This window comes from Daktulosphaira vitifoliae, unplaced genomic scaffold (assembly GCF_025091365.1).
Source record: "Daktulosphaira vitifoliae isolate Bord-2020 unplaced genomic scaffold, ASM2509136v1 Scaffold_3, whole genome shotgun sequence".
Lineage (NCBI taxonomy): Eukaryota > Metazoa > Arthropoda > Insecta > Hemiptera > Phylloxeridae > Daktulosphaira > Daktulosphaira vitifoliae.
This window is the reverse complement of record NW_026099574.1, coordinates 29696511-29714797: the sequence shown is the minus strand read 5'-3', so window position 1 is coordinate 29714797 and position 18287 is coordinate 29696511. Positions and strand designations below refer to the sequence as shown.

At 28.0% G+C, this 18287-nt stretch overlaps 2 protein-coding genes across 3 annotated transcripts in view; both read left to right on the top strand.

Annotated features, from left to right (window-relative positions):
• The window catches only part of LOC126900359 (uncharacterized), a 35579-nt gene that overhangs the window by 16396 nt on the left and 896 nt on the right, over positions 1 to 18287 (top strand). The gene's annotated exons all lie outside the window — the stretch shown is intronic.
• Positions 4500 to 11421, top strand: LOC126900357 (uncharacterized). Of its 2 annotated transcripts, none has more exons than XM_050676014.1 (7): positions 4500 to 4627; positions 5218 to 5362; positions 9554 to 9732; positions 9856 to 10000; positions 10056 to 10234; positions 10358 to 10502; positions 11115 to 11421. In XM_050676014.1, exons 1-7 carry the CDS (start codon positions 4520 to 4522, stop codon positions 11342 to 11344), a joined length of 1131 nt encoding a protein of 376 aa, XP_050531971.1. In that variant the 5' UTR covers positions 4500 to 4519; the 3' UTR covers positions 11345 to 11421. The 2 variants fall into 2 exon arrangements, with proteins under 2 accessions (XP_050531971.1, XP_050531972.1); XM_050676015.1 differs by lacking the exon at positions 11115 to 11421 and adding an exon at positions 10558 to 10736.

Genomic DNA, 18287 nt, shown 5'->3' with positions numbered 1-18287 from the left:
CTTAATAATAATAGGGGATTGGAAAGCTGTTGTAGGTGAAGGTGCTGATGGGCAAGTAGTAGGAGCCTATGGATTGGGTACTAGAAACGAAAGGGGAGACCGACTTATAGATTTCTGCAAACAATATGACTTAGTCATAATAAAACACATACCAAAACATTCACCGGAGAAAAAGTTATACGTGGAAAATGCCAGGGGACATTGGACGATACCAAATCGATTATATATTGGTAAGAAAACGCTTCAGAAATCAAGTTCGGAGATGTAAAACTTACCCAGGCGCCGATGTGGACAGCGACCATAACCTCTTAATGATGAAAAGCAATGTTACATATAAAATACTGATGAAACCTACAAAAAATGAAAGAAAATACGACGTAAATATGCTAAAAGATCATAATACAGCGTTAGCCTATGAATCATGCATCAGTAAAACATTCAAAGCACCCTCACAAATTGAATCAATAAATATAAGATGGGAAGCAATCAAAGAAACTATACATAATGCAGCCAATAAAACTCTTATAAGAAATACGTTAGATCCCAAAACCCATGGATAAATGAACAAATTCTAAGAGATATTGAGGAAAGAAGGAAGTACAAAAACTCCAAAGACAACCAAGGAATAATAAAATATAAAGAACTTAAATACAAAATAAACAGAAATGCAAAAGAAGCAAGGGAGAAATGTCTGGAAGATAGATGTCATGATGTAGAGCTATTACTAAAAGAAAACAAAATGGACCAAGCGTTTAATACAATTAAGAAATTTGTCAGTAGTAAAACAAAAGTTAACAGCAAAATAAGAGATGAAAACGGAAATCTACTAATAGACAACGAAGACATTGCTAGTAGATGGAAACAATATCTTGAAGTTCTGTATCAGGGTGAAGAGATACCAAGCCTACATAATGGAAGTAACCCATATAATGAGGGCGCACCAATCCTAAGGGAAGAATTCAATCAAGTCCTTAAAATGATGAAAACTAGGAAAGCCCCAGGTGTAAACAATATATCAACAGAACTGATTCAAAATGCAGGTACAAAAATTCAGAACGAATTGTTTAAATTGGTAAATGACATCTATATAACTGGAGAAATACCAGAAGATTTAAAAAAAACATTATAATAACTCTCCCCAAGAAAGTAACGGCGGAAAAATGCAATGAATATAGAACCCTGAGTCTGATGATTCACTCGGCTAAAATCTTAGTAAAAATAATAGGTAACCGGATAGAACATAAAATTGAAAGACAATTAAGTAATGATCAATTCGGATTTAGAAGAAATAATGGTACTAGAGAAGCGATCTTAAGCCTTAGAACATTAATTGAAAAACAGATCGAATTTAACAACGATACATTTATCGCATTTATCGATTTTGAGAAGGCATTTGACTCAGTTCCCTGGAAGGAACTTTTTAAGACATTAGAAGAAATAGGCATTGATTATAGAGACAGACAGTTAATATACAACATATACAAAGAACAATTAGCTATAATAAAAATGTCAGACAAGTCTGCAACAGCTAAAATAGGAAAAGGAGTAAAACAAGGGTGTCCACTATCACCAAAGTTATTTAATATTTATGTAGAACAAGCTATCAATGAAATTAAAGAAACATTCACCAGAGATAAAATTGGAGTGATAGTAGGAGGAGAATTGATATCATTTTTAAGATTCGCCGATGACATAGCTCTTGTTGCAAGTAGCGAAAACGATCTCAAATGAGCGTTAGAAGAAATACCAAGGTGCTTCCAAAATTATCACCTTAAAATCAACTGGAAAAAACCAAGGTAATGATATGTCAAAAAAAGAATCGTACTCACAGAATAAGAATTAAAATTGATGACCACACTCTCGACCAAGTGGAAAACTTTAGATATATAGGTAGTATAATTAGTCAAGATGGAAAATGTACTATGGAAATAAAAGCTCAAGCAAAAACAGCATTCATGAACAAAATAAACCTACTGTGCTCTAAAAACATGAATATACGTATGAGGAAACGGCTGGTAAAGGTATATGTGTGGAGTGTCGCACTGTACGGATGTGAAACATGGGTATTAAACAAAACGGAACAAAATTTCCTCGAAAGTTTCGAGATATGGTGCTGGAGAAGAATGTTGAGAGTAAGCTGGGTAGAAAGAAGAACTAACGTAAATGTTTTAAACGAAATAAATGAAACCAGGAAGATACTTAGCACCATAAAAGTAAGAAGATGGAATATGATTGGTCATGTATTAAGACACGATGAAGAGCTTCTGTATATTATAATAGAACGGAAGATGAATGGCAAAAGAGATCGAGGACGACCAAGAACGTCTTATATCAAAAAGATGATTTCCGATGCGGGTCTAGCAAACATTAAGGAGCTGAAGAGGTTAGCTGACAATAGAGATGAATGGAGAAATTTTGGGAAATTGCAAAACCAACCTCAGGGTTGAAAAAAAAAAATTTTGACCAAGATTGAATATTTGGGGATTTGGGCAATTCGTGAGCAACGAGGTTCTATCGGGGTTGTAGAGTCCGAGGGTTTAGAACAGTAAAGACACGTACATATAATAAGAAATGAATTACGTTCCTCTCATAGAGGTATTAAACGATGAGGTATTCTTGTAGTGGCCGGGGTCTTGGCCTCCTATCTGACACCCATTCGAAGTATATGACCAAGCACTAACTAGGTATTAATAATTAAATGAAATAATTTTTAAATCAATCCATTACTTTACCATTCTTTACTCGGACTATTAATTCTAAATAATTGGGTTATTATGAAATTACTTACTTCTTTTATATAGCTTCCGTAAAGATTTATAATACTTTTCTTAAATAAATAAATAAAGTAATGACGAAAAATGATTATATTCAATATCGTCTTAAAACACAGCGGCGACAACACGGGGTCGCGGCTTGTTTGAGAAGTATAGATTGGACAAAAGAATTCTGAATTCTATATTGAATTCAAGCTTCAAAAGGGATCTTTCTTAGAAAATCAGCACCTTTTTATATTATTTTTAATTACCCCCCCTCACGGGATGTTGTCGTCAGTGTTTTTAATAATTTTCTGTTTATTGTATTAAATTTAACATAACATGATAATTATTTTTAAGATAAGATGCATAGTATACAATAATCAATTTAACATGTATATACGTACATAAGAGCTAGTATACAACAGTGTATATGTTATGACAGATAAGTAAATTATTTTTTTGTATATTAATAATATAAAAACCCAGCACAGAGGGGTCGCGGCACAGTGGTGACGTGACATAATTAAATCAAGTATAATAATATCCGACAGTGATTAAACTCACTATTAAAAAAAAATTCTTCGATGCAAATCTTAAGATTGTGTTTAATTTAGAAAAAAGGTGGATTATTCCAGAAGCTACGTGATCTGCTATTTCCTTATTAATATTCTGATTAAGATAAAGTATGTTGAATGAAAAAGGGATATAAATATTATTTTTCATAAAAAAATTGTGTTGATTCATACACTTTTCAATAAGTTATATCATTATAAAGTTAAAAATGTAAAAAATAAAATCGAGAATTTTCACACAATAATAGCATTCGGTAGCTATTTTCACCGTGAAGACAAAATAAAGCCGAATTTCTTTTTTTCATGATAAAGTATATTACATTAGCTTTAATTTAAGATATATATAAAAGTGTCAGACCTTCCGGAACATTTTCAAAAATCAAGTTGAAAAAATTAATTTCTTGTGAAAAAGTTGTCATTTTAAATCGCCTCTGTGGGCAGGTAAAGGGTCAGATTTAAAAAAAAAAATATACAAAATATAATCATCGAATTAATAATACATAATATTCACATCGAAGCTAAAATACAGATTATACATTTGATATAAGTAAGATGCGTAATGCAAAGCATTGAGCATATTACGGCACTATTAACCGTAAATAGCGTCAAATGAAATTAGTGTTACTACTGTTTATACATTTATTATCAATATCTTATTTAATATTCGTCAAAAAATTGTCTTAAATATACCGACATCATAAATTGTACATTAAATGTACAATTTATGATGTCGGTATATGTCGATATAATAAATAATAAAAAGGATAGATATGAAAGAATCCTTTATGGTTTAAATTATAAAAGCTTCCGTCGATTAGAAACATAATATTAATAGACAATTTTAGCTTAAGTTAATTTATTACAATGCTTATTGTTTATAATAATCTTGGGGATTGTGAATACAGTGGAGAGATAATTGATAATTTTTTTACATTAAAAATAAATTTTATGGGTTTTGAGTAAATATTTACTATTTTTTTTACAACAAATCAAACTTTGAATATTCAAAGTATGATTTTAAGTTTACTTATCACACACTGCAGATGTTGTTAGATGATAAATGTACAGTTGTTTAATTTACATGAAAATAATTTTTTAGTCTATTTTTTTAAAAATAACCTAGATAATAATTTTTTATAAATAAAATAAAAAATGTTAGAATTATAATTTTTTGTTACTTTAAATATAATAATGAAAAAGAGTACATTGTCGAAATTTATCATGTATTTACATATTTTCTTCACTATTTTAGTGTTTTTGATACCTACATTAACCAAGCCAACTCCAAATACAGAATGGGTAATTACATAATTACATAATACATAATTAAGAGCTCTATTTTAACATATGTGATAAGAACGCAGTATTTACAAAACATTTTCAAAAAGTAAGTAGAAAAAGTTTATATACATATTTTCAAGTTTTGAACGCCAGCTCTACAAAGAGAAATTGCCCGAATTAAAAATAGGTATGTCCGATGTAAGAGGTATATATAGTTTATTTAGAAACAAAAATATTTGTTGATATATAGATTTTTCGAAAATTTATAGTAATTTAAAGTTCAAAATTTTAAAATGAAAATTTTAACACAGAAATAGAATTTTTTAATTATGGCAGCCGTCTGCACGTAGAATATATGCCGTCATGACAAATTTTTTTTTTAAATTTATAGTACGTAACATAAGCTTTAATTTGACATATTATTAAAGAACACAGTATTTCCGAAACATTTTCAAAATTCAAGTTGATAAAATCTACATTTCAATTTAATAATTATTAAATTTAAAATTAATTATCTTATTATATAATAGAACAAGGAAAAAAACGCTTTTCTGGGAAAATTACTTAGCGTGCTCGGATTTTCAAAATTTTTTTTTTCCACGANTTAGAGTAAATTCGATGAGTTAATTATTGCAATGGGAGGATATATTGTAAATCATCAAATTACACTGTACAATTTTATAAAAGCTTTAAAAAAATGTGGAAGTATATATGATAACCTTGCAATAAATTGGTTTGAATCTGGACTTACAGGTATTACATTAAAAAAAAAAAACGGTAGTACAGTAGGTACGTGGTACAGTATGGACCTGGTATAGTTGGAACAATTTTAGAGAATATCTTTCAGTGATTAAAATCACTATCATAAGAAACGCTTCGATGTAAATCTGTAAATAATTAATTTTAAAAAATTGATGGACTATTCCAAAAGCTCAAAAAAACTCTTATTTTTGTTTTACTTCGAATGTCATTTGCACATAGAAAATAGGTCGTCGATACAAAATATATTTTTAAACTTCTAGTACATAAGAGCTCTATTTTAACATATGTGTTAAGAAAGCAGTATTTACAAAACATTTTCAAAAAGTAAGTAGAAAAAGTTCATACACATATTTTCAAGTTTTGAACGCCAGCTCTACAAAGAGAAATTGCCCGATTTAAAAATAAGTATGTCCGATGTAAAAGGTTTTATATGTATATAGTTTATTTAGTAACAAAAATATGTGTTGATATATACATTTTTCGAAAATTTATAGTAATTTAAAGTTGAAAATTTAAAATCGAAAATTTTAACACAGAATTTTTTAACTACGGCAGCCGTTTGCACGTATAGGATAAGCCGTCATGACAATTTTTTTTTTTAAATTTATAGTACGTAACATAAGCTTTAATTTGACATATTATTAAAGAACACAGTATTTCCGAAACATTTTCAAAATTCAAGTTGAAAAAATAGAGTTTTTTAAAGAATTTTCAATTTGGAATCCTTTCTTGGGAGCAAGTAAATGGTCACATTTCAAAAATATTATATTAAATAAAAGGAAGTTACTTAAGGTTTCAATATAAAAAATAATTATTTTGATTTGCTCATTTTTCAAAAAATTATAGCAATTTTTAGAACAAAAATGTCGAAGTCTACCGATTTTAAAAATTGTAATATTTGGTGGGATTTCAACCATTTACGGGGAATAAAGGAAAAATGTTCAATTATTGAGGGTAATGTCATCAACTAGATGCGATTTGTAATCTATTGACGTATCGTTGAAAAAAATCGGTCCAGTGAGAGCAAAGAAAAAATAGTAACATACACAAAAAAAAAAACAAACTTAGTAGAGTGGAGTGACGGCACAGTGAGGACATGGTATAATTGGGTCCAGTATAGATGATATCTGACAGTGATTAAAATCACTATCATAAAAAAATCTTCTATGGAAATCTGAATTTAAGAAACTGGTTGATTATTTTAAAAGCTAAATTAACTCCTATTTCTGTCATTATTCCTAATTAATAGTTGATTTATAAATTATCTATTAAAATTTCAACGTAGTATGAAATTGATATTTAATAATTATTGTAATTTTTTCGGTTAAATTATAAAAAATTTAAAGTAGTTATTACTTTTATGGCAAACGTGTATAAAATTGAAGGGCTTGACACAGAACTTTGTAAATAATAATTTGTTGTTAATTATGAATAAATGGCTTGCAAAAATTTTCATTAGAGTCAAAAATATCTTTTATTATTCAATTTTTCATGCTAATTTCAAATCAGAAATTATATGTTAAATAGTCTCAATATTTCAATTGTATCATCTATTTAGATACTAAGAATTATATAGAAATTATGAATAAATACTTAATAAACAACTTTTCTCGATGTGTTCAAATATGCAATTAAACTTTTTCTAACACTTCTAAGTTTGAATATTATTACTTACTATTAAAAAATAAGTATTTACATATAAAAAAAATAATTAAGAAAAAACAAAAATTTTTTTTAATTAATTCTAATTTTGATTATTAAAATGTTAATAATAAGGAAAATGACATTTTTAATCTATTTTTTTAATCGTTTAAAGTTGATTTTTGATATCCTGATTAGTAATTCTTTGATTTTAAAATATAATATATGAATAAATACTAATTGTATTTATTAAATTTAGTATGAAATTGATATTCAATAATTTAATATTGTAATTTATACGAAGATATAAAAAAAATAATAAGGAAGTTATATTTTGCTTTACTTTTACGTGTATAAAAATTGAAAGGGATAATAACATACGTGTTACTATAAATAAATGCACTGGACTACAAGGAATTTTCATCAGAAGCAAAAATATACTTATCTAAATCAACTTTTCACGTTATTTTCAAATATGCAGTTAGACTTTTTCTACCACTTCTGATTTTTTATATTATTACTAATTACATATAAAATAATAATTAGAGAAAAAAAAAATTTGTTCTCAAATTATTACTGATTATGATTTTTAATATGTTAAAAATAATCAGTCCAAAATTTCATTTTTAACCTATTTTTTTGGTCCTTTAAATTTGATGAAAAGTTTTTGTGAAAGTTTATCGTAAAAAAAATTAAATATGTTACCATAACTTTTAGCTCAATTACAAGTTTGAAATTGACATCATTAAATAGAAAATTTTATGAGAATTAAAACATGGTATCGTTAAGATTAATATACAGTTAGGAAGTTTTATAACTACTATCTATAGTAAATTAATCAGAAAAGCTCAACATTTTTTTTTCATTTTTATCGTAAAAGATAACTTAAATAGAATTAATAGTAATAATTTCCTAGTAACTTTTGTTGTTTAAAAAGATTCTGCAATTGAAATATTCAGAACTTAATTAATTTTAATGGTTTACTTTAACTAAATGAACCAATCAAAACAAAGTAATAATTTATATAGCAACATGTTACCAAAAAGTTTGGAATATTATAGTCTAGTATAACACACATAAATAGAGTAAAAAAATTATTAAATTACAAAGTAGAATGATTTAATTTTGTAGTTGAAACCTATCATATCAAACTTAATTCATCAATAAATACTTTGAAAACATTAAAAATGAATGATTTTAATTGTCTGTATGGAGAACATGGGATAAATAACTGTTTAATTGATAAATTAGAATTTTTTTTCAATTTTTTAGGGTAATATCTTCAACCAGGTACGAATTGTAGTAATTTCACGTACCGTTGACAAAAGTAGGTCAAGTTAGAGTAGAGAAAATAAATGATAGTCACAAAAAAATATCTTCTTAGCTTTGCATCGAAGCTAAAACTTAATTTAGTAAAATAACTTTAATATGTATAAGAAATTTTTTTCTCGCGAGTGGCGACTACAGTAATTGCATCCTTGATCTTTATGGAAGTTATAGAATCTAAATGAGATAATAATCAAAGCAGTTGAAAATTTATTCAAACTTAAAAAGAATTATGAAATAATGCTCTTTACCATAAGCGGGTTGGAACCTTGTACCTCAAGCGCGTAAGACACAAGTGTTACCAACTCGGCAACCGTATATTGCTTTCGTCGACTGAATAAATGTCAATTTAAGTTAGTTAATTTCAAAGTTAATTTCCTCGGCTTCAAAAAACCAAAACAATTTAAATAAGTTTCACTTTCTATGCTATATCAATTTTATTTATATAATACTTATGAAAATCTGTGTACACCCTTTGTCAGGTATTTTAAAATAAAATAAAATACAAAACCCAGAATTTAAACACAAAAATAGCATACTTTTGCATACGGTAGTCATTTTTTCTATAAAGGGGAATGATCCGATTTACAAAAAAAGTGTGTCAGATAAAAGAGGTATATACAAATGTATTATAAAAAATAATAATATTGATCCATACATTTTTCCAAAAGTTATAATAATTAATTTCTATTTTATTTTTGAATGATATCCCTAAAATATGCCTAAGGAGTAATTTTTTTTTATATCAAACCTCAAATTAACTATGTTTCATATAAATAATTTAAATTTTAATCCATACGTTTTTATAAATACCTTAGGTATCTATAAAAAAAATTTATATTGATTCGGTCATTTAAAAAAAAAAATGAAAAAAAAATGAAAAAATGTCGGAAATTAGCGATTTTTAAATTTGTAATTTTTTGGTGGATTTCCCCGTTTACGTAGAATGAGGGAAAATATTTCAATTTTTTAGAGTAATGTCTTCGACTAGATACGATTGTGATCTTTTGACGTATCGTTTAAAGAAATCGTTTCAAAGTTTGTCAAGAGCTGACAAAAAGTGGTAACAGACACAAAAATAAAAAGTAATATAAATAAAAAAAATTTAAAAAACACTTTTAAAACACTTAGTAAATAGCTATATTAGCTTCAATAGCTTTGCATTGAAGCTAATACAAATTGCTTATTAAAATGCATGTATTATTTATTTTCTAGGTGAACAAATGTTGAACATCGAACCACTTTTGATATTAGTAACTAATAATTTTGATAATCAATTAATTAAAAAAATAGAGTTTGTATATAAGACTCTGAATAATAACAATGATGGACAAATTGATATATTAAAATATCGCGCTATAAGTATACTCTGTGGTATTCCTATAAATACAAGTGTTAGTACTTCATATCAAAGCAAATCAATTTAAATATTTTATTAAAATATAATTTTATTAAATCTACACTTCAATTTAATAATCATTAAATATAAAGTTAATTATAATATTTCATTTATTTAGAGTGAACACGATAAGTTACTTATTGCAATAGGAGGATATATTGTAAATCAACAAATCTCTCTGAACAATTTTATAAAAGTTTTAAAAAATTTTGGTAGTGAATATGATAACTTTGCGACAAAATGGATTGAATCTGGACTTGATGGTATTACATAAAATATATATTGCTTTTTAAAATGCATGTATTATTAATTTTCTAGGTGAACAAATGTTGAACGTCGAACCGCTTTTGATATTAGCAACTAATAATTTTGAAAATCAATCAATTAAAAAAACAGAGTTTGTATATAAGACTCTGAAAAATAACAATGATGGTAAAATTGATATATTAAAATATCGCAGTATATATAACCTCTCTGATATTCCTTTAGATACAAGTGTTAGTACTTCATATCAAAGCAAATCAATTTAAATATTTTATTAAAATATAATTTTATTAAATCTACACTTCAATTTAATAATCATTAAATATAAAGTTAATTATAATATTTCATTTATTTAGAGTGAACACGATAAGTTACTTATTGCAATGGGAGGATATATTGTAAATCAACAAATTTCTCTGAAGAATTTTATAAAAGTTTTAAAAAATTTTGGAAGTAAATATGATAAATTTGCGAAAAAATGGATTGAATCTGGACTTGAAGGTATTACATAAAATATATATTGCTTTTTAAAATGCATGTATTATTAATTTTCTAGATGAACGAATGTTGAACATCGAACCGCTTTTGATATTGGTAACTGATGATTTTGAAAATCAATCAATTAAAAAAACAGAGTTTGTATATAAGGCTCTGAATAATAACAATGATGGTAAAATTGATGTATTAGATGATTGAATTATAGGTTTACTCTTCGATATTCCTATAGATACAAATGTTAGTACTGCTTATCAAATCAAATCAGATATTTATTAAAATAAAATGTTATTAAATCTATATTTCAATTATCAAACATTTTATATAAAATTAATTATAATTTTATAATTTATTTAGAATAAACGCGAAGAGTTAATGATTGCAATGGGAGAATATATTGTAAATCAACAAATTACACTGAATAATTTTATAAAAGCTTTAAAAAAATTTGGAAGTAAATACGATAAATTTGCGAAAAAATGGATTGAATCTGGACTTGAAGGTATTACATAATATATATTTATTGCTTATTAATAGTTGACCCCAAGTAGTTGGTATTAAGGTGTGGAAAAAGAAGACATATTACTTTTTAATATGCATGTATTATTAATTTTCTAGGCGAACGAATGTTGAACGTCGAACCGCTTTTGAAATTAGCAACTGATAATTTTGCTGGTCAGCCAATAAAAAGAATTGCTACAATTTTTAAGGCTGTAGACAGTAACAATGATGGCAAAATTAGTTTTATAGAGGGTGGCAATATATGTTTACTCTGTGATATTTCAATAGATACATATCTTAATATTCCTTATAAAGGCAAATCAATTTCAGATTATATATTAAAATGAAATGTTATTACAATTATTAATGCATTAAATTTTGCCATTTACCAAGATATTAATAAATAATTTTTTTTATACAATATAAAATATATAAATATACAGAGTGTTCAGTAAGTCAGGAAACGGGTTTCTATTGTTCTCATTGTTACAAACAATGAGAACAATAGNAAGGTTCAGTCTTGGTTTAATGAGCATCAGAATCTCAACATAATTGAACCAATATGGGGTGTTTTAGAGCAGAGAGTGAGAAGCATATTTCCACCTCCAACATCTCTGAAACAATTGGCGGATATTTTGATAGAAGAATGGGACAAAATTCCGCTGGAAACGATTCAGGTTCTCTATGAATCTATTCCGCGAAGGATTGAAGCGGTTTTAAAAGCAAATGGAGGCCCAACATCTTATTAATAAATAAATATTGAGTATATGACAGGTGTTCATATTATTTTGTCCACCCGCTGTATATCTTTGTAATTATGAATAAAGTCTAAGGTGTTAATCCAAGTTTAGTTACTTTATGTACTACTAATATAAGAAAATTTTTTACACACAAATGATATTTATTAGTTAATGTACCATCATATGGCATACCTTGGGATTTTTCGTGTAGCTAACAAAATACTAACGCAAATCATACAATGTTCCAAAACTACTAAATCTATGCGCTTGATTTTTTTATTAATATAAAAGCAACAAGCGTTTATGGGGAGGGACAGGTGGTCAGCTTTGTACAGTCTATGGATTAAGTAAAATGTGTCTGTTTATTTCTAGGAGCCTAGCAAATTCTTAATAATAGAGTCGTTAATTTTTGTTACAGTATTTTGCTACTGGTTATAACCATTATATAATATTTAAATATTTTATACCTAGTATAAAATGATCTATGTTTATATGATATATTGTATTATAGGATAACATTTTGAAAAATAAATAGTCGCTATTACTATCATTTACTTTTACACAAATATTAAAACTTTTTTCATCAGAAATTAATATAAGTATATATTTTTCGCATATCGATTCACTTATACGTGTGGACCACTAAAATACACAATCCAATATCACGGGCATGACCTGCACTTGCATGTACCTGGATGCAGTCCCCAACGAGCGGTCAGGGGGTTTACAGTAGATCAGGTGTGACATGACCAAGGCGGAATGTATCTCACTTGTGCACCTATTGTTTTCCTGAGAACAATAGCCCATTATTATGAGAACAAAAGGTGACGCCATTGATTAAAAACTTTTTTCAGGTGAACAAAGATTTATTTAGTTAAAAAAACAAAATTTATTTTCAATAACTATAAATCTTCTTATAATTATATTTGAATTATATACAGGGTGTTCAGTAAGTCAGGAAACGGGTTTCTATTGTTCTCATTGTTACAAACAATGAGAACAATAGAAACCCGTTTCCTGACTTACTGAACACCCTGTATATAATTCAAATATAATTATAAGAAGATTTATAGTTATTGAAAATAAATTTTGTTTTTTTAACTAAATAAATCTTTGTTCACCTGAAAAAAGTTTTTAATCAATGGCGTCACCTTTTGTTCTCATAATAATGGGCTATTGTTCTCAGGAAAACAATAGGTGCACAAGTGAGATACATTCCGCCTTGGTCATGTCACACCTGATCTACTGTAAACCCCCTGACCGCTCGTTGGGGACTGCATCCAGGTACATGCAAGTGCAGGTCATGCCCGTGATATTGGATTGTGTATTTTAGTGGTCCACACGTATAAGTGAATCGATATGCGAAAAATATATACTTATATTAATTTCTGATGAAAAAAGTTTTAATATTTGTGTAAAAGTAAATGATAGTAATAGCGACTATTTATTTTTCAAAATGTTATCCTATAATACAATATATCATATAAACATAGATCATTTTATACTAGGTATAAAATATTTAAATATTATATAATGGTTATAACCAGTAGCAAAATACTGTAACAAAAATTAACGACTCTATTATTAAGAATTTGCTAGGCTCCTAGAAATAAACAGACACATTTTACTTAATCCATAGACTGTACAAAGCTGACCACCTGTCCCTCCCCATAAACGCTTGTTGCTTTTATATTAATAAAAAAATCAAGCGCATAGATTTAGTAGTTTTGGAACATTGTATGATTTGCGTTAGTATTTTGTTAGCTACACGAAAAATCCCAAGGTATGCCATATGATGGTACATTAACTAATAAATATCATTTGTGTGTAAAAAATTTTCTTATATTAGTAGTACATAAAGTAACTAAACTTGGATTAACACCTTAGACTTTATTCATAATTACAAAGATATACAGCGGGTGGACAAAATAATATGAACACCTGTCATATACTCAATATTTATTTATTAATAAGATGTTGGGCCTCCATTTGCTTTTAAAACCGCTTCAATCCTTCGCGGAATAGATTCATAGAGAACCTGAATCGTTTCCAGCGGAATTTTGTCCCATTCTTCTATCAAAATATCCGCCAATTGTTTCAGAGATGTTGGAGGTGGAAATATGCTTCTCACTCTCTGCTCTAAAACACCCCATATTGGTTCAATTATGTTGAGATTCTGATGCTCATTAAACCAAGACTGAACCTTTTTCGCTGTGTGTATTGGCGCATTATCATCTTGGAATATGGCAGTGTTTGGCAGTAATATGCTGGCCATAGTAAAAACTTCATCATTGAGGATATCGAGATGGTCATTGGCAGTAATCCGGCCACTCATTTGAATGATAGGACCAGTTGAATACCACGATATGGCTGCCCAAATCATAACAGAACCACCACATGCTTAACTGTAGGAAGCCGGCAGTCCGGATTATACGCTTCTTTTGGAGTTCTCCATACATAAGCCCGTCCATTTGTAGGGAACAATGTAAAAGATGATTCATCGGACCATATAACATTCTTCCAATCATCAAAAGTCCAATTTTTATAATCACGGCGCCATTTCATTCGCAACTTGGCGTTCTTTTCTGTAATAAAGGGTTTTGCAATTGCAGCCCTCCCATAAATACCATCTTTGTGAAACTCCCGTCATACAGTTTTTGTCGAAGCAGTATTACCCAAATGAGCATTAAGTTCTGCTGTAACTTTAGACGCGGTAGTTTTATGTTGTCTTGTCACAATCCGTTTTAATGTTCGTCGGTCCCTGTCAGTAACTTTGGATTTCGCCCACTATTACTTTTCGCCGATGATGTTTTTCCGTATTTCGTGTATGCTGTTATTAATGTAGACACTGTCCCTCTTGACACGTTCAACAGTTTAGATGTCTCCGTTACAGACGCTCCCGCTAATCGAGCACGCACTATTTGCTCTTTTGGAAGTCCGAGAGGTCACGCATTTTATTTTAACGTTCGTAGTATAACCTGTGTAATACACTAATATGTTATAAATAACTACTATATTGTGATAATATATTAATTTTACGACATGTTATCCAAAAAATATACAGTGTAGCCAACTTGCAACAATTTGTAACTATATTGCATGGTGTTCATATTATTTTGTCCACCCCCTGTATATGTGGGTACCATTGGTGTCTAGATGGCACCACTTCCAGGGTCTGGAAGTATCATTAAGTATTATAAACAGGGAAAATTAAATCAAGTCGTGAGTCAGCCATGAGTAGGCTAAGACGTGTCTCTATGTACATTTTTATTTTTATATGTGTGTTCTGTTTTATATATTATTTTTGTGTTGTGTGAATTTTTTACAGAGTTTTCGTGTGTGATTAAATATATATGTTATTTTTGTTTGTTAATATTTAACATAGCTTTTGTGTATTAATAAATATATATATATATAAATTAAACAATAGTATTGTGTCTTTGCTCTGTTCTTGTGGTTGCCTGTTGTATTTACCACATAAATGTATAAAATTACTTTAAAACTCTAACAAACAATTCTCGTTAATCGCCACACAGGCACTACTCCTAACTAAGCCTACATAGCACCCGATCACACCACAGTAATCAGGGTGACCACCACACAACTCTAACATTCGGCTATCCGACAAAAATTAGAATGACCTCATTCTACAATTATACATATAATAATGAATATTATCATTTCAATATCACAATGTAATAAACAAAAAAAAAACTAATAATACTAACACAAAAAGACAATATATAAATGTTTATCATATATAGCACAAAATAGATATTATTATAGTAATATTTCAGGTTTTAACAACAAAAATAAATAAATTAATAGGTAAATGAGCAAATATTAATTGACAACTTCAGAATTATTCAAAAACCATTTACTAATAATGTAATAGTAATGGTATACAAATTATTTTCATAATGTAATAATATTTAACAATTCAGCTGCAATTTATAATAATAAATGGCATAATTTAAGAGAAATATATTAATAGAAGTAAATCACAACACGTATTCAATATAAATCATCATGATTTGTCTTCTTTCAATCACTTGAAACTTCAGAAGTATAATAGAAGATAATGAAATCAGCACCAGGTCTAATAATCTTTTAAAACTTAAGAGGCTAATTTCATTAAATTTAACTTGGGTGAATAACCATGTAGTAGATTGAAAGGATTTTCACATGTTGTTTTGTTCACTGCTGTATTATTATACAATTGGATTCTGCTCTACATCCTTTATTCTTTTATCCTATCTAGTTTGATCCTCTGTTGTTATACTAAAAGTAATAAGAAGGATCCGATTAACTCTTTCCACTTGTCCATTGGCGTGAGGGTGTCTGGATGAATTTAAAGTCACTCGTACACCATGATTTTGACAAAACGTTTTAAAGCTAGAAGCAGTGAAACAAGTCCCTTTGTCACAAATTATTCTATCAGGATTTCCCATCTCTGTTGTAATTTTTTTTAAGCAACGTATGACGCCCTTAGCTTCAGTTGTTCTGCATGGAAACAGCTTGAAATACTTGGTTTTATTGCTAGTTAAATTATCAATTAAAACTAAAATGTACCTGTTCTTCGGAATGGAAGTCTCAAATGATCCAAGTGAATGACTGAAAGGGGTTGCTTACTTGGAGATATTTGATGTAGGAGTCCGGATTGTTTCCCAGCAAGTTTCTTATGTAAGAGACAATCAACGTACATGTTTACGTGATGTCTTATATATCGACGCACGCTTTTAAACCAGCAATCTTCTATAATCTTAGTGACAGTACGCTCTAGTGAAAAGTGTTCACTTAAGTCATACTGTGCAATTAATACACCTTTCCTCTATGATTTTGGTACTAAAAATAGTAAATGACCTTTAAAATATCTGTATAAAATACCACCATTAATTTCATAATCTTTTACCAATTCCTGTTCGTATATTGTCTTCATGTCCATTTCTATAATCTTCAATTTTTTTGTATCTTCATCACCCTGTTGCATGAATCTCACTTTTTCATCTAGTGTCAATCACAATACTACCTCCAACCTCTGCTAATGTGTTTTCTACTTAGTATTGAGACTCGGCTAACTCATGTGTAGATATATTTAAGACATGTGCCATACTAGTGCTCGGTTTGTACTTGACCTCAAATTCAAAACATTGTAAAATATTGAACTACCTGGCAACTTAAGGCTTTAATGACTTATGTAAGTTCAGATAAACAAGGGCGTAATCGATTAAAAGTCCACACCACTGCATACAGCTCCAAACGACTAGAGTGTTACATCCGTTCCGCCTCTGTTGTCCTATTATAAATGACAGATCTATACTGATAATATTGCCAATACGTCAATAAATGTATCTAGTTCAAGCAATCAGCGTCAAAATTTTTGAAAAAGTTTTGAAAAATTTTCCTTAATACCAGTTATAAAAAAAAATGTCCCAAAAAGTACAGTTTTCATTAAATGGTCAATGTTGATATTTTTAATTTTTACTTTATATTAAAATAAACTTTTAGAAAACGATATTTTTCGATAGTGTTTCCAAAAATCTACCTTCTCTGATTCTACTTTAAATTAAAGCTGGTGCAATGTACATCAAGATGAAAAATTATATGAAATGTCGATTTCTAAAAGTTAATGGCTATTAAAACCAAAAATTATATAATTTTGATAAAATTGATTGATTTTGTAATATTTTGCGTTGTAACAGAATAAATACATCAATCTAAATTATTTTTAATTAAAGGTTGTTTAATGTAGTATATGATTAAAAAAAAGGAAAACGTTACAGTGATTTATTTTCTATGAGTAATTATACACTTAAGTCAAAAACCTTTTAATTTTTGATAGTGTAGTAACTTGAAATAAAAGTAAATAAAACATTTTGTACTTAGTATTTAAGTTGAGAACGATGATGGTTAATTCTGGAATACTACTTGTTTATTAATATATGATATTTATATTTTTATTGGGATTGTAGAGTCCAAAAATTTAGAACAATAAAGACAAATAGATATCTCTCCACTCCACTTTATTAGAACTCTACAATACTATACCTTTTTAATTTTATTAAACATTAAAATTTATCAAATATCATTTGAATATTAAATGTAATGTCTTTATCATATTGTATACCTGTTGATTATATAAACCTGTATTAAATAGTATAAAACAAGAATAAGTTATTTGTATTTTATTGAGTAAACCAGCAAATATGACTTTTTTGAAAGTTTAAATATAAAGTAATTACGATTTAAACATATTTCAAAAAAACTCTACAGTATTGTTAAACAATACTGTACAAACAAATAATTGATCACTTGCAAGATATAAATTTTAACACATTCAAGAAAAACTCAGTGAGCTTTGTGTTCTAAAGTAAATCTAATTAAAAACTATACACAATTAAAATTTTAAATATTTAGTATTTCACAGTTAACGATTTCTTAATTAGTGACTGAATAATTTAACTATAATTACAACAGGTAAAAATGTATTATTTTAGCGAAACGCATATTATTTTTCTGAGAATTATAATTTCAAATGTTATCATTGTTT

Excerpts from the sequence above, each read along its gene's own strand:
- LOC126900357 (XM_050676014.1), top strand. The coding sequence starts at position 4,520 with ATGAAAAAGAGTACATTGTCGAAATTTATCATGTATTTACATATTTTC. Across the intron at positions 5,363-9,553 it reads GTTTGAATCTGGACTTACAG|GTGAACAAATGTTGAACATC; the intron begins GTATTACATTAA and ends TTTATTTTCTAG. Across the intron at positions 10,235-10,357 it reads ATATTCCTTTAGATACAAGT|AGTGAACACGATAAGTTACT; the intron begins GTTAGTACTTCA and ends TCATTTATTTAG.